A 27377-nucleotide genomic window follows, 5' to 3' on the forward strand; every position below is an offset into this window, starting at 1 on the left:
TAAACATGGGTGTTCCCCGGTGGGAGAATCCCGCCATTGGCAGATGAGTTATGGTTATTTAGGAGCGGGCGACCGCTGCGTCCTAAACAACCAAAACTTTTCACAATGAATTCGGGTCCATCTGAAGTTATACCAGGTGCGTTAGAAGAACTTTTCGAATCCACCCAGTATAAGGAATATACGAAGCGAATCACGAAGAAATGGGACAAATCGAACACAACAAAAACGAACAAACAAAATTATCAACCTAACAAATGCATTTTCAAATTAAACAAAGGAAAATTTTCCAGCGCGCTCATGTCTAATACACAGGTACTGTATAGTGGTAATTATATCAAAGAAAGGCTACTTTCATACTGGGGCACTTTTCAGGCGTTTTAGCGCTAAAAATAGCACCTGAAAAGCTCTTCCAAAGCACTTCCCCTGCATCTCAATGGATGCCTTCACACTGGGGTTGTGCGCTGGCGGGACGTTGATAAAAGTCCTGCAAGCAGCATTTTTGGAGCATGTTTAGGGCCCTCTCCATAGAAATGAATGGGAAGCGCTTTAAAAGGTGCCTGAAAACCACCCTGAAGCTGTGGGAAGGTCACATGACCGCAGTGCAGTGTAGGATGCTGGGATACAGGAAATCCTGTTGAGAGATGGAGAAGAGAGTGCAAAGAATGGGTGCGGCAGACAACCCAGAAATGCAGGCCAGTGCTGAACATGTGGCAAGAGCATCTAGAGCCAATGCATCAGCAATCGAACCAGAGGACTTCATTCACTCTGAACTTTGGGACTTAAATAATCCATGGTATGCCAACCGCACCAAAAAGACTTTAGGATGGAATGCCAGACTGGAGTGACCTCCCTAGAAAACCAAAATCTGGCAAAAGTGTACCAATCCCATAATCCCAGTCAAACTAATCCCAATCCCCTAATCCCAGTCCCCTAACCCTAATCGCAGTCACACTAGTCTCAATCCCCTAACCCTAACCATAATCCCAGTCCCACTAGTCCCAATTCCCCAAAACCTAACCCTAATCCCAGTCAAACTAGTCCCAATCCCATAAACCCAGCCCCACTAGTCCCAATTCCCCAACCCTAACCATAATCCAAGTCAAACTAGTCCCATTTTCGGAATCCTAATCCCAGTCAAATTAATCCCAATCCCCTAACCTTAATCCCAGTTCCACTAGTTTCAATCCGTAACCCAAACCCTAATCCCAGTCAAAATAGTCCCAATCCCCTAACCCTAATCCCACTCCCACTAGTTCCAATCCCCTAAACCTCATCCCATTCAAACTAGTCCCAATCCCCTAACCCTCATCCCAGTCCCAATACCCTAACCCCAACCCAGTCAAACTAGTCCCAATCCCCTAACCTTAATCCCAGTCAAATAGTCCCAATCCCCTAACCATAACCATAATCCCAGTCCCACTAGTCCCAATTCCCCAAACCTAACCCTAATCCCAGTCAAACTAGTCCTAATCACCTAACCCTTATCCCAGTCACAATCCCATAACCCTAATCCCAGCCAAACTAGTCCCAATCCTCTAACCCTAACCATAATCCAACCTAGTCCCAATCCTCTAACCCTAAACCCAGTCAAACTAGTCCCAATTCCCCAAACCGAACCATAATACCAGTCCCACTAGTCCCAATCCCTCAAACCGTGATCATTGTAATTATTATTATTCATATTGAATATTAATAATAAATTAATCATAATTAATAAAAAATAATAATTATAATTATCATATTATTATTCATATTCATATGTAAGCTCTACGAGCCGGGCCCTCCTGTACCTTTTGTATTGAACCGTACTATAATTGTGTTGTCCCCTCTATACATTGTAAAGCGCTGCGTAAACTGTTGGCGCTATATAAATCGTGTATAATAATAATAATAATAATATTATTATTGTTGTAACCTTAAATAAAGACAGAAAAACCTCAAAGTAAACAGTTATCTAATGTCTTTAATCAAAACAGCAAGAAAAAAATATCCAAAAGCAGTAACAATATGCAGTTATCGGTCAAAGTATATGCATGAAAACAACAAGAGAAAATGGTCACTGAAACATAGCAGAATTTTTTATTTTTTTTAAATCATATCTCCCTGCCAACTTACTGCACCCGCAGGGCTCATAAAATAGTCCGCCAACTCATCCCTAATTCTGAAACTCACTGTTGGACCACGGACATGGAGGAAACAGCAGGTTCCAAATTGTGTGTCAATGTGTTCTCAAAATTTACGCCATCTCTATCCCATACCACTTTATGCAACACGCATGCTGCCTTAATTAATTTGCATGCATTTTTGGCCTTCAGGTTGATAGGTTTAAGGAATAGGAAAAGAAAATGCCGCTCCAGGTGAGTGATGGAACCAGGGAGGCCGGGGAATGGACTCCTCCCAGGGGTGCTAGCCTTGGCTTGCCGGCCGTGCAATATGGATAAAAGAAATTAATGGCTGCACAACGAGGTAGTGATGAATCTCTTTATTGTAATATCCATAACATGAATAACACCACATGACAGGCAAACAGGTACAGGTAGACGCGTCTCACACAGCGACGCGGCACTTATTCATTACCAAATTGCCATTTGTTGGCAAGAATGCCAAAGGAACATTCAATTAGCCTACGTGCCCGACAGAGACGGTAATTGAAGATTCTCTTCTGGGTGTCAAGATTCCTCTGCGAGTAGGACTTCATTAGATGTTCATTGATAGCGAATGCCTCATCAGCCACAAAAACAATCAGCATATCTGGACTTTATGTCCCGGGTAATGGTCAGCTTTCCGGCAAGTCGAGTCGATTAGCTACAAGATGCTTTCCGAATTTAGAATTCTGGAAAACAGTAGCATCTGCAGAGCTCCCAAATTCTCTTACATCAATAAAGAAAAATTTCTAGTCTGCATCAATGACAGCCATTAGCACAACAGAAAAATACTTCTTGTAGGTATAATATCGGCTAAGACTGTGACAGGGTTTTATTAGCCTTATGTGTTTTCCATCATTTGCTCCTAGGCAGTTTGAAAAGTTGGTTTTGCTCCAGAACTCCTGGGCAACATCATTTAATTTCTCTTTATTTGGAATAGGCATGAATGTATTTTTTAGATTCCAGATAGCATCACAAGTTAGCTTCACAATTTCACCAATTGTTGATATTCCTGTTCGGAAATTCATATTGTAGTAATGTATAGGTATTTCCTGTGGCAAGATATCTGTAATTAATCACTTAAGGACCAGAAGGATTTGCCCCCTGAATGACCAGGCCATTTTTTGCGATATGGCACTGCATCACTTTAAATGACAATTGCGCGGGCGTGCGACGCTGTACCCAAACAAAATTGACATCCTTTTTTCCCCACAAATAGAGCTTTCTTTTGGTGGTATTTGATCATCTGTGCTGTTTTAATTTTTTTGCGCTATAAACAAAGAGCGACAATTTTGAAAAAAATATATTTTTTTTACTTTTGCTATAATACATATCCAATAAAAATATATACAAATATACAAATGCATTCATCAGTTTAGGCCGATATCTATTCTTCTACATATTTTTAGTTAAAAAAAAAAAAAATCGCAATAGGCGTATATTGATTGGTTATCGTGTCTACAAACTATGGGATAGATTTAGGGACTTTAATTTTTTTTTTTATTGTTTCAACTAGTTATGGTGGCGAGCTGCGATTTTTAGCGGGACTGCACCATTGTGGTGGACAAATCTGACCCCAGTTGACACTTTTTGGAGACCAGTGAAATTTTTCATTGATCAGTGCTATAAAAATGCTCAGATCAATGTAAAAATTACACTGGCAGGGAAGGGGTTAACACTAGGGGGCGGTCAAGGGGTTAAGTGTGTTCTAACGGTAGAGGAAGGGGCTACCAGGGATATGACAGAGATCACTGTTCCCGATCACTGGGAACAGAAGATCTCTGACATGTCTGCTGTCAGAATGGGTATCCACCTTGTTTACAAAGGCAGATCCCCAGGTGGGGTTAGGGTTAGGGGATTATGATTTATAGGACTGGGATTAGTTGGATTATAGGATTGGAACTAGTTTGACTGGAATTAGGTTTAGGGGATTGGGACTGGGATTAGGAGGACTGAGATTAGATTTAAGGTTAGGGGATTGGGACTAGTTTGACTGGGGTTAGGGGATTGGGACTAGTTTGCCTGGGATTAGGGTTAGGTTTGGGGGATTGGGACTACTTTGACTGGGATTAGGGTTAGGGTTAGGAGATTGGGACTAATTTGACTGGGATTAGGGTTAGGGGATTGGAACTAATTTGACTGGGATTTGGGTTAGGGTATTGGGCCCTCGTTTGACTGGGATTAGGGTTAGGGGATTGACACTACTGGGACTAGGGTTAGGGGATTGGGACTAGTTTGACTGGAATTAGAGTTAGGTTTGGGGAATTGGGAACAGCGGCAGGACTCTGTACAGGTCAGTCAGGCCAGTAAGAGGGGATTATGGTGTGGGGATTGTTTTTCAGGGGTTGGGCTCGGCCTCTTAGTTCCAGTGAAGGGAACTCTTAAGGCGTCAGCATACCAAGGCATTTTGGACAATTTCATGCTCCCAACTTTGTGGGAACAGTTTGGGGACGGCCCCTTCCTGTTCCAACATGACTGCACCAGTGCACAAAGCAAGATCCATAAAGACATGGATGAGCGAGTTTGGGGTGGAGGAACTTCACTGGCCTGCACAGAGTCTTGACCTCACCCCGATAGAACACTTTTGGGATGAATTAGAGTGGAGCCAGGCCTTCTCATGCAACATCAGTGCCTGGCCTCACAAATGTGCTTCTGGAAGAATGGTCAAACATTCCCCATAGACACTCCTAAGCCTTGTGGACATTACATTAAAGTTCATGTGTGTGTAAAGGCAGGTGTCCCAATATCTTTAGCAATATAGTGTACATATATATCAAAAATATGCTTACATTTATGTTGTTTTTTTCGGTTTCCCTTTTCATATTATTATAGCTAATATTATTCCTAATATCACCATTAATATTATCAGAATAACCCATTATAGAAACAGACATATTTACTATTTAAGTAGGGAGAATTAAAAAAAAAACGATTTATTTCAATGCTGCATATTCATTCATATTTATTTTATTTATTTATATTTTTTACGATAACTTTTCATTTGTCAAGTATCCACTCAGGAGTAAAATATGCAAAAAAAAAAGAATGCACCAAAGAGAAGCTGTCAATTTATAATTTTTTATATATATATATATATATATATATATATATATATATATATATGTGTATGTATATATATATATATATATATATATATATATATATGGCGCAGTTCCAAAAACATCCACAAGGCGGTGATCTCACTTATTGTTCGGAGAATGCCGAGCAGCGAGATGATACCAAACAAAACGCTACAGACAGGAAGTTCCGGGTCAGAGGTCAGTCTGGAGAAGGAGGAGAGGAGACGTTAGAGCTGGCAGAGGTAATAAGATCTTATTTTCTATTCATACCCAGTAACCCCCCCCCCCCCCCCCATCATTTCCATACTCTTCCTCCATAATCACTGTGATGTCTGTTTATAGTACATCTCTAACCCAAACATAGAGCTATTTATCCAACTGTCCATCCAGAGCCTCTGGTTTATAGACCTGATATAGCCTAATTACGTCTCCTGATTTTTGTGGGGTATCAGGATATCACTGTCTATTTCTTCAAGGAGAAGTGGGAGTATTTAGAAGGACACAAGGATCTCTACAAGGACGTCATGATGGACAATCAGCCGCCCCTCACATCACCGGGTAAGAGGAGACTTTATTGTAAAGGAGAGAGCAGTACGGAGGGTCCACCTAGATCCCCCATCATCTGATAAACACATAGAAACAATGTATTCAGTCAGTGTGTGTGTTTCCTACAGATGGATCCAGTAATGGGAACCCACCAGAGAGATGTCCCCGTCCTCTATATTCCTGGGATTCCACACAGGAAGATCACACCATCCCCCACCATCATCAGGTAGGTGGGACTGAGCATGTAGACCTAAAAACATATTTGTGGTATGGGGTAACATTCCTATATGTCATCTCTTGCTCCTTTTTACAAATATATTCTTTCATTTTTGGGGTTTAGGGTGAAAAACGAAAAGACATCAAAGTTGAGGTTAAAGAGGAAGAAGAAGAGAGGTTGGTGAGTGGAGATCAGCAGTCTATGGAGGAGGGTTGTCCTCTGTATTCTAAGAATTCTACATCGGAAGATCACCACTATACAGAGAATGATCAGGTAGATGGGACTGGGCGAAAAACTCAAAACTAATTCTATAAGAGGACATTCTTCTATGTCATCTCTTATTATTGGCAGCAGTGTTTCCAGATGTTATATTTTATCATCTCTGGAATTTAGAATGAAGAACAGAAAGACATCAAAGTTGAGCATAAAGAGGAAGAAGAAGAGAGGTTGGTGAGTGGAGATCAGCAGTCTATGGAGGAGGAGGAGAGGATTATGGGAAGTAAACCGGAGGAATCTTCTCTACATGAGGACACAAGTAAGTCATAAACACTAAATGCAGAAAGTTCACATTCTACTTATCTAAGCATAAAGCATGTAGACTGAAACATGGATTGAAATATACCATATGTCCACTGAGTAAAAAAAGAAATCCAAAGTGGCAGTTGATCCAGGGGGAGGACAGAAAAGCCACATAAAGTGTGTCCATAATTCATTAAGTTAAAAGAGTTCCTTCTTTGTTCCAAAAGGCAGATAATTCCCCAAATCAACATTCTACAGTGATTCTTACAAATATTAGAAGCTCTTCCAGTCTGCTAGAACAAGTTCCTGTGAAAGACTATGAAAGGTCCATCTCCGTTCCTCAATATAACGTCATGTTCCCAACAAATGAGGAGGAGACACTGTACACCATATGAAAGGTCCATCTCCATTCCTCAATATGACGTCATGTTCCCAACAAATGAGGAGGAGATACTGTACATCATATGAAAGGTCCATCTCCATTCCTCAATATAACGTCATGTTCCCAACAAATGAGGAGGAGATACTGTACACCATATGAAAGGTCCATCTCCGTTCCTCAATATAACGTCATGTTCCCAACAAATGAGGAGGAGATACTGTACACCATGTAAAGGATTTATCTACAATTCCTTATCTTTATCCAACTGATATATCAGAGACAATGTAGGACTTGAGGGCTGCATGTGACCCTGTTGTACTTATTGTGAGGCTCTCAAACATGGGCCTCCATACTTGGAGTTTTCCTTACCTAGATGATTACTCTGGCAATCAAACTGCCATTTGTTGGTTAAATTGTTTAATTTGTTTTTCACATTTTCTTTTCACCCTTGTAGTCAGTTTTCTCTCTCTCACCATCATGCCCATTATATACATATGACTTCTGAATACAAGATGTATGAGAACAGATATGACTTATATTAAATATTGCTTTCCAGCAGATGGACGGTGTTTCTGGAATATAAATACATCGGAGGGACATCTTATTATATCTCCAGATTGTAAGACAGAAGATACTGACATTCCACAATATTCTCCGAAAGTGAACTCTGATTGGTTGACAAGATCCACAGATCCTTCTAATCCTGAGGAACCTTCTGAGAAATCCCATACTATGACTTCAGATGTCCATCTAAGTTCTCACAGATCAACAGATCCATCCAACCCCCAGATATCTTCAAGCCATAAGGGGGTTCACACAGGAGAGCGTTCATTGTCATGTTCAAAGTGCGGGAAATCTTTCACTAAAAGAAGAAACCTTCTTATGCACCAAAGAATTCACACTGGTAAACGTCCTTATCCATGTTCAGAGTGCGGGAAATGTTTCACTGCAAACAATAACCTTCTTAGGCACCAGAGAATTCACACTGGTGAGCGTCCCTATCCGTGTTCAGAGTGTGGTAAATGTTTCAGTCAGAAACAACAACTTATTGTACACCAGAGAATTCACACAGGTGAGCGTCCCTATCCATGTTCAGAGTGCGAGAAAAGTTTCATTCGGAAAGCAGTCCTGGTTGCCCATCAAAGAATTCACACGGGTGAGCGTCCTTTCTCTTGTTCAGAGTGTGGGAAAGGTTTCCTTAAAAAAGCAACCCTTATTATACACCACAGAACTCACACAGGTGAGCATCCTTATTTATGTTCAGAGTGCGGGAAATGTTTCATTGAAAAAAAAAACCTTCTTAGACATCAGATAATTCACACAGGTGAGCGTCCTTTTTCATGTTCAGAGTGTGGGAAAAGTTTTACTCGTAAAGGAGAACTTGCTGTACACCTAAAAATTCACACGGGTGAGCGTCCTTTCTCTTGCTCAGAGTGTGGGAAATGTTTCCTTAAAAAAGGAAATCTTACTGAACACCAGAGAACTCACAGCAGTGAGCGCCCTTTCCCTTGTTCTGAGTGCGGGAAAGGTTTCTTTAAAAAAGAAAGACTTATTGTACACCAGAGAAATCACACGGGCGAGCGTCCTTATCCATGTTCAGAGTGCGAGAAATCCTTCGCTCAGGAAGGAGCACTTGTTATACATCAGAAAATTCACACAGGGGAGCGTCCTTATCCATGTTCAGAGTGCGGGAAATTCTACATTCATAAAAGAGATCTTGTTAAACACCAGAAAATCCACACGGGTGAGCGTCCTAATTCATGTTCAGAGTGTGGGAAATGTTTCAATGCGAAAGAACACCTTGTGCAACACCAGAGACTTCACACAGGTCCGGATCTTTCACTCAGGAAGGAGCAATTGTTGAACATCAGAGAAGTCACACAGATAAACGCCCTTATGCATGTCCAGAGTGCGGGAAATCTTTCTCTTATACAGGAGGCCTTGTTAAACACCGGAGAAATCACACTGGTGAGCATCCCTATTCATGTTCAGAGTGCGGGAAATGTTTCAGTGTGAAATGACACCTTGTGCAACACCAGAGAATTCACACAGGTGAGCGTCAGTCATGTTCCGGAAATTTTTCAGTCATAAAGGAAACCTTCTGAAACACCAGAGAAGACACACCGCAGAGCGGCCTCGTTGCATTCAGAGTGCGGGAAATGGTTTAAAGATTTAAAAAAATCCGAGACATCAGAGAGAACCCACCTGCTGATTCTTAATGGATATAATGGACAAATGGACGATGACTTTTCCAGGTGGAACTGTTGAGTCCATAGAACGTCTGGAGGACAATAAATTGTTCTTCAAAGGGGCACATCCCGGGAAAAGTGAGATTTCATTTCTAGGTGGAGTTTGATGGAGCGAGTCTTCCCTTGTCTTCTTCTATTTCTTGGAGACTCTGATGATGGGACATCCCAAGAGGACAAATGTTCCCCTTCGAGCCTCAGATTCTCCTAGGGAGGGGGTCAGATAGTCCCAAGTGGTGTACAAAGCACATCACAGTACATTGGGGGTATAGTAAGAATGTTTTAGTTTTTAGGGGTGCGGTGCGATCGGTATAAACCCATAAGGAATAAATGATAGGAACACGGATCTCATATGAAATAGTACTGAGCTATCCTATTTCCCCAAAAATAAGACCTAGAGTGATTGTCGGTGATGGCTGCAATATAAGCCCTACCCCCCCCCCCAATAAGCCCTAGTTAAAGTCCTTGTAGGTCTTATTTTCAGGGAAACAGGGTAGGGCTTATTTGGGGGGTAGGGCTTATATTGAAGCCATCACTGACAATCACACTAGGGACTTTTCAGCATCGCATTGTAAAACTCTGAAAGAGACTGGATCTGATGAGTTCTGAATATCCTCTCCTAGTACATCCATTCCTGGTGGTTGAATCCTCCGGCAGTGAAAGTGAAAGTTCCGATCTGCAGTATAAATCTGAGCTGTGATCAGCTGGTCAGGGCTGAGGACTCAGATCTGGGCTCTACTCTACACACTGAGCACTTACCGGGCTCAAGTGCGGAATCCCCAGTGAGAAGAGGAAGTTTTCGATCCCTAATGATACAAATAGGGAGATTGGTTAGTTTATTTCATGGATTTTCTTGCAAGAAAAATCTACGATGACATCAGATGTGTAAATTTACAAGAATGGGCCATGTTCCTTGGTGTGCCTAAGAACACCCACACAACATGACGGATATTTAATCAATGAGTCCTGTGTATATATTACTAATTGTTTAACCACTTCCCACCCGGCCAATGCATATATACGGCCGGGTGGGAGCCGTCTACTCCTGATAGGACGTTCAGGAACGTCCTTCAGGAGTAGCGGGATCGCGCGCGCGCGCGCGTGCCCGCGCAGCGGCGCGATCCCGATGTGCTCGTGTCACCCGGACACGGCACATCTCAGATCGGCAGGAGGGCTCTGTGATTGGCCCTCCTGATCACATGACGGCCGTGTCCAATCACGGCCGTCATGTGATGTAAACAAACAGCCGGTTGCTAGGCAATCGGCTCTCCTCTCCTCACACGGAAGTCACCGCTGAGGAGAGGAGAGCAGATCGCTGCAGCCGGCTGATGATCAGTGAGTATGGGCTGCTTTTTACAGCTTTTTACTCACTGATCATCAGTGTAGTGTAAACACACAACACACCACACAGTACAAACACAGTCCCCACATATGTCCCCAAAACACACATGTCCCCAAAACATACATGTCCCCAAATAATAAAAACATGTCCCCCACATATGTCCCACTAAAATCACATGTCCCAATGATTATCTGCACACATATGTACGTGATCACCTGCACACATATGTACATGATCATTTGCGTACATATGTCCGTGATCACACAAACCAATTATTATACACTTAACGGAATTTTTTTTACCAAAGACATGTAGCAGAATACATTTTGGCTTAAATTTATGACAAAATTTGATTTTATTGGATTTCTTTTCAAATAGAAAAAAGAAAATATTGTTTTTTTTCCAAATTTCCGCTATTTTTGCGCTTATATCGCAAAAAAAAAAAAACGGAGTCGTGAATAAATAACACCAAAATAAAGCTCTATTTGTGCGAACAAAATGATAACAATTTCATTTGGGTACAGTGTAGCATGACCGCGCAATTGTCACTGAAAGCGCTAGAGCGATGAAAGCTGAAAATTGGGCTGGGAAGGAAGGGGGTGAAAGTGCCCTGTATTGTAGTGGTTAAAGAGGAAGTAAACCCTTCCAAACAACTTGGACCTACAGGTAAGCCTAGATTAAGGCTTACCTGTAGGTCCAAGCAATATCTCCTAAACCTATATGGTTTAGGAGATATTTGCCCGAAAATGGGCACCGCTGTCTACGGCGCATGCGCTGTAGACAGCGGCGCGCAGGCGCACTAAATGCGGCAAATCCATGAATGGATTTGCCAAATTTGTCGACTCCCGTGCGCATGCGCGGGAGTGACGTCATCGCGGCTTCGCCGAGTGGCAGCGGCGGAGCTGCGAGACGCGACTCCCGTGCGCATGCGCGGGAGTGACGTCATCGCGGCTTCGCCGCTGTGATTCGTCGGAGCTGCGAGACGCCACCAGCAACATGGATGCGGTGGACTACAGGGGACAGCGGTGACTTCGCTGGCTCCTGTGTCAGGTAAGTGACACATAATGAGCTACTATGCGATGCATAGTAGTCCATTATGCTTTACCTTTGCAGGGAAAAAAAGAGGAAGTAAACCCATCAGGGTTTACTTCCTCTTTAAAAGAAAATCCGAATATATTTAAAGAGTTACTATATTTACTTTATTATTTTATGCATCAATTTTCAGTTTTGTCTTTTCGTACTTTTGTGCAAAATATACATTTTAAAACACTGTCAACCTGTAGCTGTTTTTCATTATATTTTTTCATCTTTTTTATTTTACATGCAATATAATCAGTGTGCGATAATAAAGAAAATGAGTTCTTTTTTTTTTTACAAAGATATTAATCCTAAAATAAAAATATAGGAAATAAAATGGAGTAATTGCAGTTTTCACATACATACTGTATTATTACATCATCTGAACATGTATTAGTCACGTGCAGACCAGGACTTTTCGGCCACATTTTGTGTTTAAATCAGTATTTTTTCCTAGAAAATTGCCTATAACCCCCAAAAATTAAATATATATATATATATATATATATATTTTTTTTTAGACCCTAGGGCAGGGGTGCCCAACCGCTTGGCCACGGCGCCCTCTGATTTGGCCCGCCACCTCCTGCTTTGGGATGGCGGGTCGGCAAGCCCAGATCGTGGGTCCCCGACCCGCCATCCCCGAGCATCAGTGTAACGAAAGGAGCCAGCACTAGAGGGATCAGAGCCAGTGCTTCCTGTATAGCGCCGGATCCTATCACAGGCGGGGTGATACCAAATGTTCTCCGCCTGTGACAGGAGTGATACAGGAAGCATCGGCTCTCCTCTCTACTGCAGCTGAATGCTTCCTCCAGCGAGGGCTCCTGGCACACTGATGCTCGGGAATGGTGGGTTGGAAACCACCCAGCAGTACCCACCAGCAGTACCAGTCAGCAGGACCCACCAGCGGTAGTAGCAGTACTCGCCAACAGTACTCACCAGCAGTACCAGTCAGCAGGACCCACCAGCAGTAGTAGCAGTACCCGCCCACAGTACCCACCAGCAGTACCAGCCAGCAGGACCCACCTACAGTACCAGTCAGCAGGACCCACCAGCAGTAGTAGCAGGACCCGCCTACAGTACCAGCCAGCAGGACCCACCAGCAGTACCAGTCAGCAGGACCCACCAGTGGTAGTAGCAGTACTCGCCAACAGTACTCACCAGCAGTACCCACCTACAGTACCAGTCAGCAGGACCCACCAGCAGTAGTAGCAGTACCCGCCCACAGTACCCACCAGCAGTACCAGCCAGCAGGACCCACCTACAGTACCAGTCAGCAGGACCCACCAGCAGTAGTAGCAGTACCCACCAGCAGGACCCACCTACAGTACCAGCCAGCAGGACCCACCAGCAGTACCAGTCAGCAGGACCCACCAGCAGTACCCACCAGCAGGACCCACCTACAGTACCAGCCAGCAGGACCCACCAGCATCCAGCCAGCAGGACCCACCTACAGTACCAGCCAGCAGGACCCACCTACAGTACCAGTCAGCAGGACCCACCAGTAGTAGTAGCAGTACCCACCAGCAGGACCCACCTACAGTACCAGCCAGCAGGACCCACCAGCAGGACCCACCTACAGTACCAGCCAGCAGGACCCACCAGCATCCAGCCAGCAGGACCCACCTACAGTACCAGCCAGCAGGACCCACCAGCAGTACCAGCCAGCAGGACCCACCTACAGTACCAGTCAGCAGGACCCACCAGCAGTAGTAGCAGTACCCACCAGCAGGACCCACCTACAGTACCAGTCAGCAGGACCCACCTACAGTACCAGCCAGCAGGACCCACCAGCATCCAGCCAGCAGGACCCACCTACAGTACCAGCCAGCAGGACCCACCAGCAGTACCAGCCAGCAGGACCCACCTACAGTACCAGTCAGCAGAACCCACCAGCAGTAGTAGCAGTACCCACCTACAGTACCAGCCAGCAGGACCCACCAGCAGTACCAGCCTAGGAGGACATCCAGCAGCAGCCACCAGCCATACCTGCCTGGGTACATTGACTGTATACCTGTGAAATTATACCTTAAAGGGGTTGTAAAGGTTTATTTTTTATTTTCTAAATAGGTTCCTTTAAGCTAGTGCATTGTTGGTTTACTTTTCTTTGTTTTCTTTGTCTGAATTTCTCATTTCCTGTTCCTCCTCAGTAAGCTGAGAAAGAAAACCAATGGCCGATAGCTTCAGCCATAACCCCAGCAAACCACTTGCAAACCACAACATATGTATACTTACTGCGGTTGGCAAGTGGTTAGAGCTGTAAGCGGGTGTGCATGTACGTTACATGCAGATAAATGTAAGTTCCTGTGCAGTAGATAAATGGTATCATCACCGCTGATGCTCAGTAGGTGCTGTTCTCTATTATGGTGGCCATGCTTGGGAGGCCTTTCATTGTTTCCTTGCTTGTAATAATGTAAAACATTTTTTTTTTTTGTAAAGGGGACAGGCCCAACTGGTATTGGCAAATGTGTAGGCAGGTGTAGGTTTTCCTCCGTCCAGTAGGTGGCATTGTTCCATCATACAGAGCTGTTCCCTCATTGACTCCGAGAGTGTCTCAGTCAGAGGCGACATCTGATTGAAGACTGCAACTTCAGGTCAGCTTTGGCAGCCATCTTGGTGTGGGACTGTATAAAACATGGGACCTACGCCATTCGGGTGCACCTGAAGCAAGTGGTAGGAAAAGGACAGAGACCACACTCTTTAGGGCTAGTTTACACTTGCTTCAAATCAAGGCTTCGGACACTCTTTGTTAAAGCTCTCTGAACCCCAGTCCAATCCCCCGTCACTAAATAAAATGGTTAGCTCACAGTCCTGTTTATACCTTGCTTTTGCATTGATTCAGCTTCACTTCAAAAATGATATCCCATGTCGCTTTAGTGGAGCTTCAAAGCATCTTCAAAGCCTCCATAGAAGTCTATGGTCATACTCGCTTGAAGCACCACTGAAGCTTCATCAAAGCCCCACCGAAGAATCCAAAACACATCACATGTTGAAGCGGTAGGCGCTTTAATGTGTGTTGAAGCCGAAGCAAGTGTAAATGAGTCCTTAGGGAGAGTGACTAGAACAGGGAAAGGTTCCTGAGATGTAGGGTCAGTCCAAGGCAGTCTTTCTCAACCTTTTCAACACAGAGGAACCCTAGAAATAGTTCTCCGGTCTCAGGGAACCCCCCTGCTAAAAATAAAAAATCTACAACTCATGATACATTAGTGTGATGGTCAGTGGGAAGAACGGTCCTTACACTTGTGGTCATTGGGAAGAATTACCTCCTTACAGATAGTTAAAAAGATCAATGTTGTCAATGGGAAGTTATCTGAGAGGCAGAAATTGCCCAATGCTGAAGGAACCCCTAGCAACCTCTGGAGGATCCCTAGGATTCCACAGAACCCTGGTTGAGAATCACTGGTCCAAGGACTTTATTTGTGCACAGAACTATTTCCAGATGCCCCAAAGTGGGGCTCTTCTCAGTAACATCTCAGTGTTATCCCAGCGCACCGCAGACCACCACCCCACCAGGGGAAGTCCTCCTCTGGTAATACAGGCCCAAGCCTGGTGAGATTGCCAACTTAGATTACCAACCACTATATTATTGCAAGGAGTGTTACTGGAACTGACTTCATCTCTTACTGCTAATTACCACCTCATCTGCTGTGTGTGTAATCTCTCCCTGATTACCATTGGGCATAGGCCCTACCCTTAAAAAGTAAACCATGCCTGTTTTGCAAGCTTTTGTCAAGCAAGTCCATAGCATAAAAAAAAAAACATCTGATCATCCAAGCCAATAAGAAGACTCAGTTCCTGTCTAACAGGGTGCCCCCTAATGGGTTCCCTAAAATAGGCAGCACTTGTATCTTTTTAGTTTTCTGTTAGCAGTCAGTCTTTTCCCCTAGCAGCAGACTCACACAGTTAACGAGAGCAAGAAAGCCCTAAAACTTTGTTATATGCAACCAGATTTTCACCATTGTCAACAAAGTTACCATTCACCTCAAATACACCGGTGACATCTGCCAACTCCACCAATGCCGGTTTGTTTTCCAGCACAGTTTTCGCCAAGACATGGTTTTTAATTCACGGATAAGGTTTCTTCTGGATTTTCACCGTGTGTCGGGTCTTCTGTCTCATGAGAGATATTTTCTATCTACAATCTGGCTAGCCTCCACTTGGTCTGGAACAGCAGATATAGGGGGAGATTTACTAAAAGTGGAGCACTCAGCACTTCAACTTGTTCCATTAAGCTTTGACAATAAAACCTGGAAGCCGATTGGTTTGTCTTCAGAACTGCACCAGATTTTGCACTCTCCAATTTGTTAAAATCAACCCCATTCCGGTTCCACTATTGATCATAGAAAACTCCCGCATTACAGATAATAAACGTTTTGCCAAAGCATCCCAAATCTATATTATCTGTGCTCCGATCAAAGGTGCTCCGCAGTGCCGACTCATCCGATACCGGAGACACCTAAATATCTGGTGGCTGAAAATGAAACACATTTTCTGATATCATATCTATAGAAATCAGAGTTGCAATTCCGCGTTCTTTTTACTGTGATCCTATTGCTCTGCACTGAACACCAGAACATTTCCTACTCTGCAAACCTCGGTCTCTTCATTAAACACGGAAACATGATAGAGGAATGGACCAGGAGGCAACGGGGACAATGATGGAACGTAACGTAGACTGCAGTATTTCTATTGAACACAAGGTGGTGATCTCACTTGGAACACACAGACAGGAAGTAATGTAAGGCACAGACAGGATGTTACATAATCTACAGACAGGAAGTGTTTTTGAAGAGTAAACAGGACGTTCCCGGTAAAAGCGGAATTGGAGGGAAGTAGAGAGGAGACATTCCTGGAACTGGCAGCAGAGGAGGTAATAAGATATTATTTTCTATTTACACCCAGTAACCCCCCCGTCATGTCCGTCCTCTTCCTCCATAGTCACTGTGATGTCTTTCATAATTCAGATACATCCTAAATATAGAACCATTTATCCAACTGTCCATCCAGAGCCTCTGGTTTATAGACCGGATACATCCTAAATATAGAGCCATTTATCCAACTGTCCATCCAGAGCCTCTGGTTTATAGACCAGATACATCCTAAATATAGAACCATTTATCCAATTGTCCATCCAGAGCCTCTGGTTTATAAACCGGATACATCCTAAATATAGAACCATTTATCCAAACGTCCATCCAGAGCCTCTGGTTTATAAACCGGATCCATCCTAAATATAGAACCATTTATCCAACTGTCCATCCAGAGCCTCTGGTTTATAGACCGGATCCATCCTAAATATAGAACCATTTATCCAATCGTCCATCCAGAGCCTCTGGTTTATAAACCGGATCCATCCTAAATATAGAACCATTTATCCAACTGTCCATCCAGAGCCTCTGGTTTATAGACCGGATCCATCCTAAATATAGAACCATTTATCCAACTGTCCATCCAGAGCCTCTGGTTTATAGACCGGATACATCCTAAATATAGAACCATTTATCCAACTGTCCATCCAGAGCCTCTGGTTTATAGACCGGATCCATCCTAAATATAGAACCATTTATCCAATTGTCCACCCAGAGCCTCTGGTTTATAAACCGGATCCATCCTAAATATAGAACCATTTATCCAACTGTCCATCCAGAGCCTCTGGTTTATAGACCGGATCCATCCTAAATATAGAACCATTTATCCAACTGTCCATCCAGAGCCTCTGGTTTATAGACCGGAAACATCCTAAATATAGAACCATTTATCCAACTGTCCATCCAGAGCCTCTGGTTTATAGACCGGATACATCCTAAATATAGATCATTTATCCAACTGTCCATCCAGAGCCTCTGGTTTATAGACCGGATACATCTTAAATATAGAGCCATTTATCCAACTGTCCATCCAGAGCCTCTGGTTTATAGAACGGATACATCCTAAATATAGATCATTTATCCAACTGTCCATCCAGAGCCTCTGGTTTATAGACCGGATACATCTTAAATATAGAGCCATTTATCCAACTGTCCATCCAGAGCCTCTGGTTTATAGATCGGATACATCCTAAATATAGATCATTTATCCAACTGTCCATCCAGAGCCTCTGGTTTATAGACCGGATACATCCTAAATATAGATCATTTATCCAACTGTCCATCCAGAGCCTCTGGTTTATGGACCAGATATATCCTAATTATATCTCCTGATTTTTGTGAGGTGTCAGGAGGTCACTGTCTATTTCTCCATGGAGGAGTGGGAGTATTTAGAAGGACACAAGGATCTCTACAAGGACATCATGATGGAGAATCAGCCGCCCCTCACATCACCGGGTAAGAGGAGACTTTATTGTAAAGGAGAGAGCAGTACGGAGGCTCCACCTAGATCCCCCATCATCTGATAAACACATAGAAACAATGTATTCAGTCAGTGTGTGTGTTTCCTACAGATGGATCCAGTAATGGGAACCCACCAGAGAGATGTCCCCGTCCTCTGTATTCCCGGGATTCCACACAGGAAGGTCACACCATCCCTCACCATCATCAGGTAGATGGGACTGAACATTTAGACCTAATAATATATTTGCGGTATGGGGTAACATTCCTCTATGTCATCTCTTGCTCCTTTTTACAAAAGTATTATTTTATTGTTGGTGTTTAGGGTGAAAAACTAAAAGGCATTAAGTTTGAGGTTAAAGAGGAAGAAGAAGAGAGGTTGGTGAGTGGAGATCAGCAGTCTATGGAGGAGGGTTGTCTTCTGTATTCCCAGAATTCTACACGGGAAGATCACCACTATACAGAGAATGATCAGGTAGATGCGACCTGAAAAAACAAAAAAATAATTCTATAAGAGAACATTCTTCTATGTCATCTCTTATTATTGGCAGCAGTGTTTCCAGATGTTATATTTTATCATCTCTGGAATTCAGAATGAAGAACGGAAAGACATAAAAGTTGAGCATAAAAAGGAAGAAGAAGAAGAGAGGTTGGTGAGTGGAGATCAGCAGTCTATGGAGGAGGGGGAGATGATTATGGAAAGTAAACCGGAGGAACCTTCTCTACATGTGGACACAAGTAAGTCATAAACACTAAATGCAGAAATAGTTCACATTCTACATATCTAAGCATAATGCCGCGTACACACGACTGGACTTTCCGGCAGACTAGGTCCGGCGGTCTTCCCGACGGACTTTCAGTGGAGTTCCGATGGACTTTTCGAATGAACGAACTTGGCCACACATGAACAGACTAAGTCCGTTTGAAAGTCCATTCGTTTTGAACGTGATGATGTAAAACGGGACTAAACAAGGAAGCTCAATCGCCAGTAGCCAATAGCTTCCCTGTGTCAAATTTGGCCCGTCGGGCCAGCACACAGATGAACGATTTTTCCGATTTTAGTCTGTCTGAATTGAGTCCGTCAGAAAGATTTGAAAAATTTTCTATTTCTATTTTTTTTTTTTTTTTTTTAAACGATCAGGCTAGCCCACACACAATCGTATTGCCTGACGGACTAATCCCTTCAGACCTAGTCTGACAGAAAGTCCAGTCGTGGGTACGCAGCATAAGACATGTAGTTACCGTATATACTCGAGTATAGGCCGACCCGAATATAAGCCGAGGCCCCCAATTTACCCCCAAAAAAACTGGCAAACTTATTGACTCGTGTATAAGCCGAGGGTGAGACATGCCTGTCCATCCCTGTGTGTGTGTCCGTCCATCCCTGTGTGTCCGTCCATCCCTGTGTGTCCGTCCATCCCTGTGTGTCCGTCCATCCCTGTGTGTCCGTCCATCCATCCCTGTGTGTGTGTGTGTCCATCCATCCATCCATCCCTGTGTGTGTGTGTCTCCATCCATCCATCCATCCATCCCTGTGTGTGTGTGTCTCCATCCATCCATCCATCCATCCCTGTGTGTGTGTGTCTCCATCCATCCATCCATCCATCCATCCCTGTGTGTGTCTCCATCCATGTGTGTGTGTGTGTGTGTGTGTGTGTGTGTGTGTGTGTGTGTGTGTGTGTGTGTGTGTGTGTGTCCAGCCTACCTTTGTCCCGAGCCTCCGTCCCGTGCCTTGCCTCCTTGCCTCCGTCCCGTGCCGTGCCTTGCCTCCTTGCATCCGTCCCGTGTCGTGCCTTGCCTTGCCCCCGTCCCGTCCCGTCCCGTGCCGTGCCGTGCCGTCCCGTGCCCTCTTCGTCGGCGGCCATTGTAAAGTTCAAAAGCTGCGCCGCCGCCTTCGCTTGTGATAGGCGGAACACTGAATTTCCCAGCAGCCTGTGTTCCGCCTATCACAGACGTCGTATCATCCTCGTCCGTAGTACGAGGATGATACGACGTCCGTGATAGGCGGAACACAGGCTGCTGGGAAATTCAGTGTTCCGCCTATCACAGGCGAAGGCGGAGCCGGAGGCGCGGCTTTTGAATAGAATGGCCGCTGTCTGTCTGCTCGACACGCTGATCGAGCGGGCAGACAGCGATGACTCGAGTATAAGCCGAGGGGGGCACTTTCAGCCTCAAAAAAGAGGCTGAAAATCTCGGCTTATACTCGAGTATATACGGTACATGGATTGAAATATACCATATGTCCACTGAGTAAAAAAAAAAAAAAAAAAAAGTGGCAGTTGATCCAGGGGGAGGACAGAAAAGCCACATAAAGTGTGTCCATAATTCATTAAGTTAAATGAGTTCCTTCTTTGTTCCAAAAGGCAGATAATTCCCCAAATCAACATTCTACAGTGATTCTTACAAATATTAGAAGCTCTTCCAGTCTGCTAGAACAAGTTTCTGCGGAAGACTATGAAAGGTCCATCTCCAATCCCCAATATAACGTCATGTTCCCAACAAATGAGGAGGAGATACTGTACATCATATGAAAGGTCCATCTCCATTCCTCAATATAACGTCATGTTCCCAACAAATGAGGAGGAGATACTGTACTCCATATGAAAGGCCCATCTCCATTCCTCAATATAACGTCATGTTCCCAACAAATGAGGAGGAGATACTGTACACCATATGAAAGGTCCATCTCCATTCCTCAATATAACGTCATGTTCCCAACAAATGAGGAGGAGATACTGTACACCATATGAAAGGTCCATCTCCATTCCTCAATATAACGTCATGTTCCCAACAAATGAGGAGGAGATACTGTACACCATATGAAAGGTCCATCTCCATTCCTCAATATAATGTCATGTTCCCAACAAATGAGGAGGAGATACTGTACATCACGTAAAGACTTTATCAGAGACAATGTAGGACTTGAGGGCTGCATGTGACCCTGTTGTACTTATTGTGAGGCTCTCAAACATGGGCTCCGTAGTTGGAGTTTTCCTTACTTAGATGATTACTCCGGCAATCGAACTGCCATTTGTTGGTTAAGTGTTTTAATTTAGTTTTTTTCACATTTTCTTTTCACCCTTGTAGTCAGTTTTCTCTCTCTCACCATCATGCCCATTGTATACATATGACTTCTGAATACAAGATGTATGAGAACAGATATGACTTATATTAAATATTGCTTTCCAGCAGATGGACGGTGTTCCTGGAATATAAATACATCGGAGGGACATCTTATTATATCTCCAGATTGTAAGGCAGAAGATACTGACATTCCACAATATTCTCCGAAAGTGAACTCTGATTGGTTGACAAGATCCACAGATCCTTCTAATCCTGAGGAACCTTCTGATAAATCCCATACTATGACTTCAGATGTCCATCCAAGTTCTCACAGTGCTGACAGACCAACAGAGCCATCCAATCCCCAGGAATCATCTTCAAGCCATAAGAGGGTTCACACAGGAGGGAGCTCATTGTCATGTTCAGAGTGCGGGAAGTCTTTCACTGAAAACAAAAACCTTCGCAGGCACCAGAAAATTCACACTGGTGAGCGTCCTTTCTCTTGTTCGGAGTGCGGGAAAGGTTTCCCTAAAAAAGAAAACCTTCTTAGGCACCAGAGAATTCACACTGGTGAGCGTCCCTATTCATGTTCAGAGTGTGGGAAATGTTTCACTCAGAAACAACATTTTATTGTACACCAGAAAATTCACACCGGTGAGCGTCCGTTTTCATGTCCAGAGTGCAAGAAAAGTTTCATTCGGAAAGCAGTCCTGGTTTCCCATCAAAGGATTCACACGGGCGAGCGTCCCTTCTCTTGTTCAGAGTGCGGGAAAGGTTTCCTTAAAAAAGAAACCCTTATTATACACCAGAGAACTCACACTGGTGAGCGTCCTTTCTCTTGTTTAGAGTGCGAGAAAAGTTTCCTTAAAAAAGAAGCACTTAATGTACATGATAGAATTCACACAGGTAAGTGTCCTTTCTCTTGTTCCGAGTGTGGGAAAGGTTTCCTTAAAAAAGCAACCCTTATTATACACCACAGAACTCACACAGGTGAGCGTCCTTATTTATGTCCAGAGTGCGGGAAATGTTTCATTGCAAAAAAAACCCTTCTTAGACATCAGGTAATTCACACAGGTGAGCGTCCTTTTTCATGTTCAGAGTGTGGGAAAAGTTTTACTCGTAAAGGAGAACTTGTTGAACACCTGAAAATTCACACAGGTGAGCGTCCTTTCTCTTGCTCAGAATGCGGGAAACGTTTCCTTAAAAAAGGAAATCTTACCGAACACCAAAAAACTCACAGCAGTGAGCGTCCTTTCCCTTGTTTGGAGTGCGGGAAGGGTTTCTTTAAAAAAGAAAGACTTATTGTACACCAGAGAAATCACACGGGCGAGCGTCCTTATTCATGTTCAGAGTGCGGGAAATCTTTCGCTCAGGAAGTAGCACTTGTTGAACATCAGAGAATTCACACAGGTGAGCGTCCCTATCCATGTTCAGAGTGCGGGAAATCCTTCATTCATAAAAGAAGCCTTGTTACACACAAGAAAATTCACACAGGTCCGGATCTTTCGCTCAGGAAGGAGCAATTGTTGAACATCAGAGAAGTCACACAGGCGAGCGCCCTTATGCATATCCAGGGTGCGGGAAATCTTTCTCTTCTAAAGGAGTCCCTGTAGAACACCAAAGAATTCACGCAAGTGAGCGCCCCTATTCATGTTCAGTGTGCGGGAAATGTTTCAGTGTGAAAGGACACCTTGTGCAACACCAGAGAATTCACACGGATGAGCGTCCTTATTTATGTTCAGGAAATTTTTCAATTATAAAGGAAACCTTCTGAAACACCAGAGAAGACACACCGCAGAGCGGCCTCGTTGCATTCAGAGTGCAGGAAATGGTTTACAGGTAAAAAAAATCTGAGACATCAGAGAGAACCCACCTGCTGATTCTTATGACAAATGGACGATGACTTTTCCAGGTGGAACTGTTGAGTCCATAGAACGTCTGGAGGACAAGAAATTGTTCTTCAAAGGGGCACATCCCGGGAAAAGTGAGATTTCATTTCTAGGTGGAGTTTGATGGAGCGAGTCTTCCCTTGTCTTCTTCTATTTCTTGGAGACTCTGATGATGGGACATCCCAAGAGGACAAATGTTCCCCTACGAGGCTCAGATTCTGCTAGGGAGGGGGTCAGATAGTCCCAAGTGGTGTACAAAGCACATCGCAGTACATTGGGGGTATAGTAAGAATGTTTTAGTATTTAGGGGTGCGGTGTGGTCGGTATAAACCCATAAGGGATAAATTATAGGAAATAGTACTGAGCTAGTCCAATATTTACACCGACAGCACCATGAAAATTGCCCATTGGTGGTCAGTTGGAGAAAAGCTCACATACACTATATCAGGCCTGCCTTCACTTCCTGTCTTCCATAGAAGACTTCCTGTCTTGGTATAAATTAGATCACCACCTTGTGGAGCTCAGAAGAACTGCAGCCCAGAGAAACATCTCAGACTGAGAACATGGCTTTGTGCTCTCATCTCCACCCCCACCAAGGGGGGATAGAAATATACACTATATTGCCAATAGTATTGGGACACCTGCCTTTACGCGCTCATGAACTTCAATGGCATGCCAGTCTTAGCCCGTAGGGTTCAATATTGAGTTGGCCCACCCTTTGCAGCTATAACAGTTTCAACTCTTCTGGGAAGGCTGTCCACAAGGTTTAGGAGTGTGTCTATGGGAATCTTTGACCGTTCTTCCAGAAGCGCATTTGTGAGCTCAGGCACTGATGTTGGATAAGAAGGCCTGGCTCACAGTCTCCGCTTTAATTCATCCCAGACATGTTCTAAAGGGTTGAGGTCAGGACTCAGGACTTTGTGCAGACCAGTCAAGTTCCTCCACCCCAAACTCACCCATCTATGTCTTTATGGATCTTGCTTTGTGCACTGGTGTGCAGTCATGTTGGAACAGGAAGAGGCCATCCCCAAACTGTTCCCACAAAGTTGTGAGCATGAAATTGTCCACAATGTCTTGGTATGCTGACGCCTTAAAAGTTCCCTTCATTGGAACTAAGGGGCCGAGCCCAACCCCCTGAAAAACAACCCCCACACCATAATCCCCCCTCCACCAAATAATTTGGAGTTTGGGTTGGAGGAAGTTTACTGGCCGGCATAGAGTCCTGACCTCAACCCGATAGAACACCTTTAGGATGAATTAGAGCAGAGACTGCGAGCCAGGTCGTCTCGTCCATGTCCAGTCAAGTTCCTCCACTCCAAGCTCACTCATCCATGTCTTTATGGACCTTGCCTTTTGCACTGGTGGGCAGTCATTTTGGAACAGGAAGGGGCCGTCCCCAAACTGTTCCCACAAAGTTGGGAGCATGAAATTGTCCAAAATGTTTTGGTATGCTGAGGCCTCAAGAGTTCCCTTCACTGGAACTAAGGTCTATAAAAACATGGATGAGTGAGTTTGGGGTGGACGAACTTGAGTCCTGACCTCAACCCGATAGAACACCTTTGGGATGAATTAGAGCGGAGACAGCAAACCAGGCCTTCTATTCCGTCATCAGTGCCTGACCTCACAAATGCGCTTCTGGAAGAATGGTCAAACATTCACACACTCCTAAACCTTGTGGATGGCCTTCCCAGAGGAGATGAAGCTGTTATGGCTACAAAGGGTGGGGCCAACTCAATATTGAACCCCTACGGACTAAGACTGGGATGCCATTAAAGTTCATGTGAGTGTAAAGGTTGGGGGTGTTCCAAAGGATGGGAGAAGTCCTAGAGAAGAACACAGGAGGAGATGACAAGGGAGTTAGAGAGAAGGAGGTCTTGGGAGGAGCAAAGTGGATGTTTAGGGTGATATGTGGGAGTTGTAAATGACTTTGTAAATTAATTAATATCAAAGTGGAACTAAACCCATCCATTTAACGGTTGCAAAAACAGTTACATTCCCGGGAAGTGCCAGGAATGTAACTGTCACATCGGTTGTTCTCTCAACCGTAAGTCAAACCATTAAATGTCTGGAGTCATAACTGATCACATAGGCAGCACCATGGTGGTGGTTGAAGATCAAAGGCCAAGATGGCGGCTTCCTTGGCTGAAAACAATAGGAGGGTTTAGTTCTACTTCAATTATCTTTAAAATTAAATGTAAATTGTTGGTGTAAGTTGGGTGAATCTTGGGTGAAAACATTGATAAATAGACCCCTAAAGCTTCATTTTATTGTATGTTATTCATTTCTAATGAGTTTTTAAAATAAACAAGAAAGCTCCGCACTTTACAATATTTTGTTCTCAGTCAAATTTTTTTTTTTGTTAGAAATGATCATAATGCTTAGATGATCGGAATGTGATGAGTTCATAGAGATTCACCCATTGGTGTTCTATTAATGAGATGGAGAGTCCAGAAGTTCCAGTTCTGCACAGGTGTCAGGGCAAGTATACATGGAGCCCCTACAAATGCCATATACAGTGCCCTGAAAAAGTATTCATACCCCTTGACATTTTTCACATTTTGTCATCTTACAACCAAAAACGTAAATGTATTTTATTGGAATTTTATATGATGGACCAACACAAAGTGGCTCATAATTGTGAGGTGAAAGGAAAATGATAAATGGTTGTCAAAATATTTTACAAAAATGTGAAAAGTATGGGGGGCATTTGTATTCAGCCCCCTTTACTCCGATACCCCTAACTAAAATCTAGGGGAATCAATTGCCTTCAGAAGTCACCTAATTAGTAAATAGAGTCCACCTGTGTGTAATGTAATCTCAGTATAAATACAGCTGTTCTGTGAAGCCCCCAGAGATTTGTTAGAGAACCTTAGTGAACAAACAGCATCATGAAGGCCAAGGAACACACCAGACAGGTCAGGGATAATGTTGTGGAGAAGTATAAAGCAGGGTTAGGTTATAAAAAAACTATCCCAAGCTTTGAACGTCTCACGAAGCTCTGTTCAATCCATCATCTGAAAATGGAAAGAGTATGGCACAACTCCAAACCTACCAAGACATGATCGTCCTCCTGAACTGAGAGGCCGGGCAAGGAGAGCATTCATCAGAGAAACAGTCTAGAGGTCCATGGTAACTCTGGAGGAGCTGCAGAGATCCACAGCTCAGGGGGGAGAATCTGTCCACAGGAAAATTATTAGTCGTGCTCTCCACAAATCTGCCCTTTATGGAAGAGTGGCAAGAAGAAAGACATTGTAGAAAGAAAAGCCATAAGAAGTACTATTGGCAGTTTGTGAGAAGCCATGTAGAAGAAGGTGATCTGGTCAGATGAGGCCAAAATCGAACCTTTTGGCCTAAAAGCAAAACGCTTTGTGTGGCGGAAAACTAACACTGCACATCACCCTGAACACTCCATCCCCACCGTGAAACATGGGGGTGGCAGTTTCATGTTGTGGGGATGCTTTTCTTCAGCAGGGACCGGGAAGCTGGTCAGAGTTGATGGGAGGATGGATGGAGCCAAATACAGGGCAATCTCAGAAGAAAACCTGTCAGAGTCTGCAAAAGACCTGAGACTGGGACGGAGGTTCACCTTCCAGCAGGACAACGACCCAAAAACATACAGCCAGAGCTACAATGTAATGGTTTAGATCAAAGCATATTCATGTGTTAGAATGGCCCAGTCAAAGTCCAGACCTAAATACAATTGAGATATTTTGCAAAGAAGAATGGGCAGAAATGTCCCTCTCTAGATGTGCAAAGCTTGTAGAGACATCCCTAAAAAGACTTGCAGCTGTAATTGCAGCGAAAGGGGGTTCTACAAAGTATTGACTCAGGGGGGCGCCATACAAATACCCCCCTCCACACTTTTCACATATTTATTTATAACAAATGTTGAAAACCATTTATAATTTTCCTTCCACTTTACAATTATGTGCCACTTTGTGTTGGTCTATCGCATAAAATCCCAATAAAATACATTTACATTTTTGGTTGTAACATGACAAAATGTGGAAAATTCCAAGGGGTACGAATACTTTTTCAAGGCACTGTATAATATTCCCAGTGCTGCCATCTTGGCTATCCTACTCGTGATTACATTCATAGGCTCCTTCATTTTATAGTCATTATCGAAGGTTATAAACCAAAAAGAAGGAAAAGCTGACTTTGATTACCAACCCCTTTACAAGAAAAGAAATAAGAAAGCAATAAAATATATGACACGTCCGAATAAAAATGTAAAAGAAAACATATTATACTTTATAAATGAAAAAGATGAAAACCATAAAAATTGTAAAAATCTTGGCCAAGAATAAAAATTGTATACACTGTAGATATGTGCGATTCGGTTTGTTCAGATTAGTTTTTCAGACGAAAATGTATTTGTATTTGTGTTCGTATCTTCATTTCCAAATGGACACAGAAACAAATGGCAATGAATCTGACAAAAGTTCTAACGAATGCAGTTGTTTCATTGGGATGACGCCATTTTCAAATACGTTTAATAGTGATCTGAAGTCATTATGAATAACTGTGGTTGTTAAGGAGCAGGCGG

The 27377-nt window shown here is 43.6% G+C and overlaps 2 protein-coding genes across 7 annotated transcripts in view; both read left to right on the plus strand.

Moving 5' to 3' along the window:
• LOC143955512 (uncharacterized) overlaps positions 1-23134 on the plus strand; it is a 103767-nt gene extending 80633 nt beyond the window's left edge. The window contains 11 exon segments of the mRNA XM_077465546.1: positions 5677-5782; positions 5899-5996; positions 6111-6260; positions 6381-6522; positions 17990-18087; positions 18202-18351; positions 18470-18614; positions 21066-22436; positions 22439-22678; positions 22681-22749; positions 22752-23134. Of these exon segments, the coding sequence (XP_077321672.1) occupies positions 5677-5782; positions 5899-5996; positions 6111-6260; positions 6381-6522; positions 17990-18087; positions 18202-18351; positions 18470-18614; positions 21066-22436; positions 22439-22678; positions 22681-22749; positions 22752-22819 (2637 nt within the window). The 3' untranslated portion in view covers positions 22820-23134.
• The window catches only part of LOC143955556 (uncharacterized), a 161137-nt gene continuing 139150 nt past the window's right edge, over positions 5391-27377 (plus strand). For all 6 annotated transcript variants that reach the window (XM_077465626.1, XM_077465622.1, XM_077465629.1 and 3 more), the window contains exon 1: positions 5391-5466. The gene's annotated coding sequence lies outside the window, so the exon portion shown is untranslated. The remainder of the gene's footprint in view (positions 5467-27377) is intronic.

The sequence above is a fragment of the Lithobates pipiens genome, unplaced genomic scaffold, assembly GCF_037356315.1.
Source record: "Lithobates pipiens isolate NorthernLeopardFrog02 unplaced genomic scaffold, aLitPip1_a1.2 Scaffold_35, whole genome shotgun sequence".
In the NCBI taxonomy this organism is placed as follows: Eukaryota; Metazoa; Chordata; class Amphibia; order Anura; family Ranidae; genus Lithobates; species Lithobates pipiens.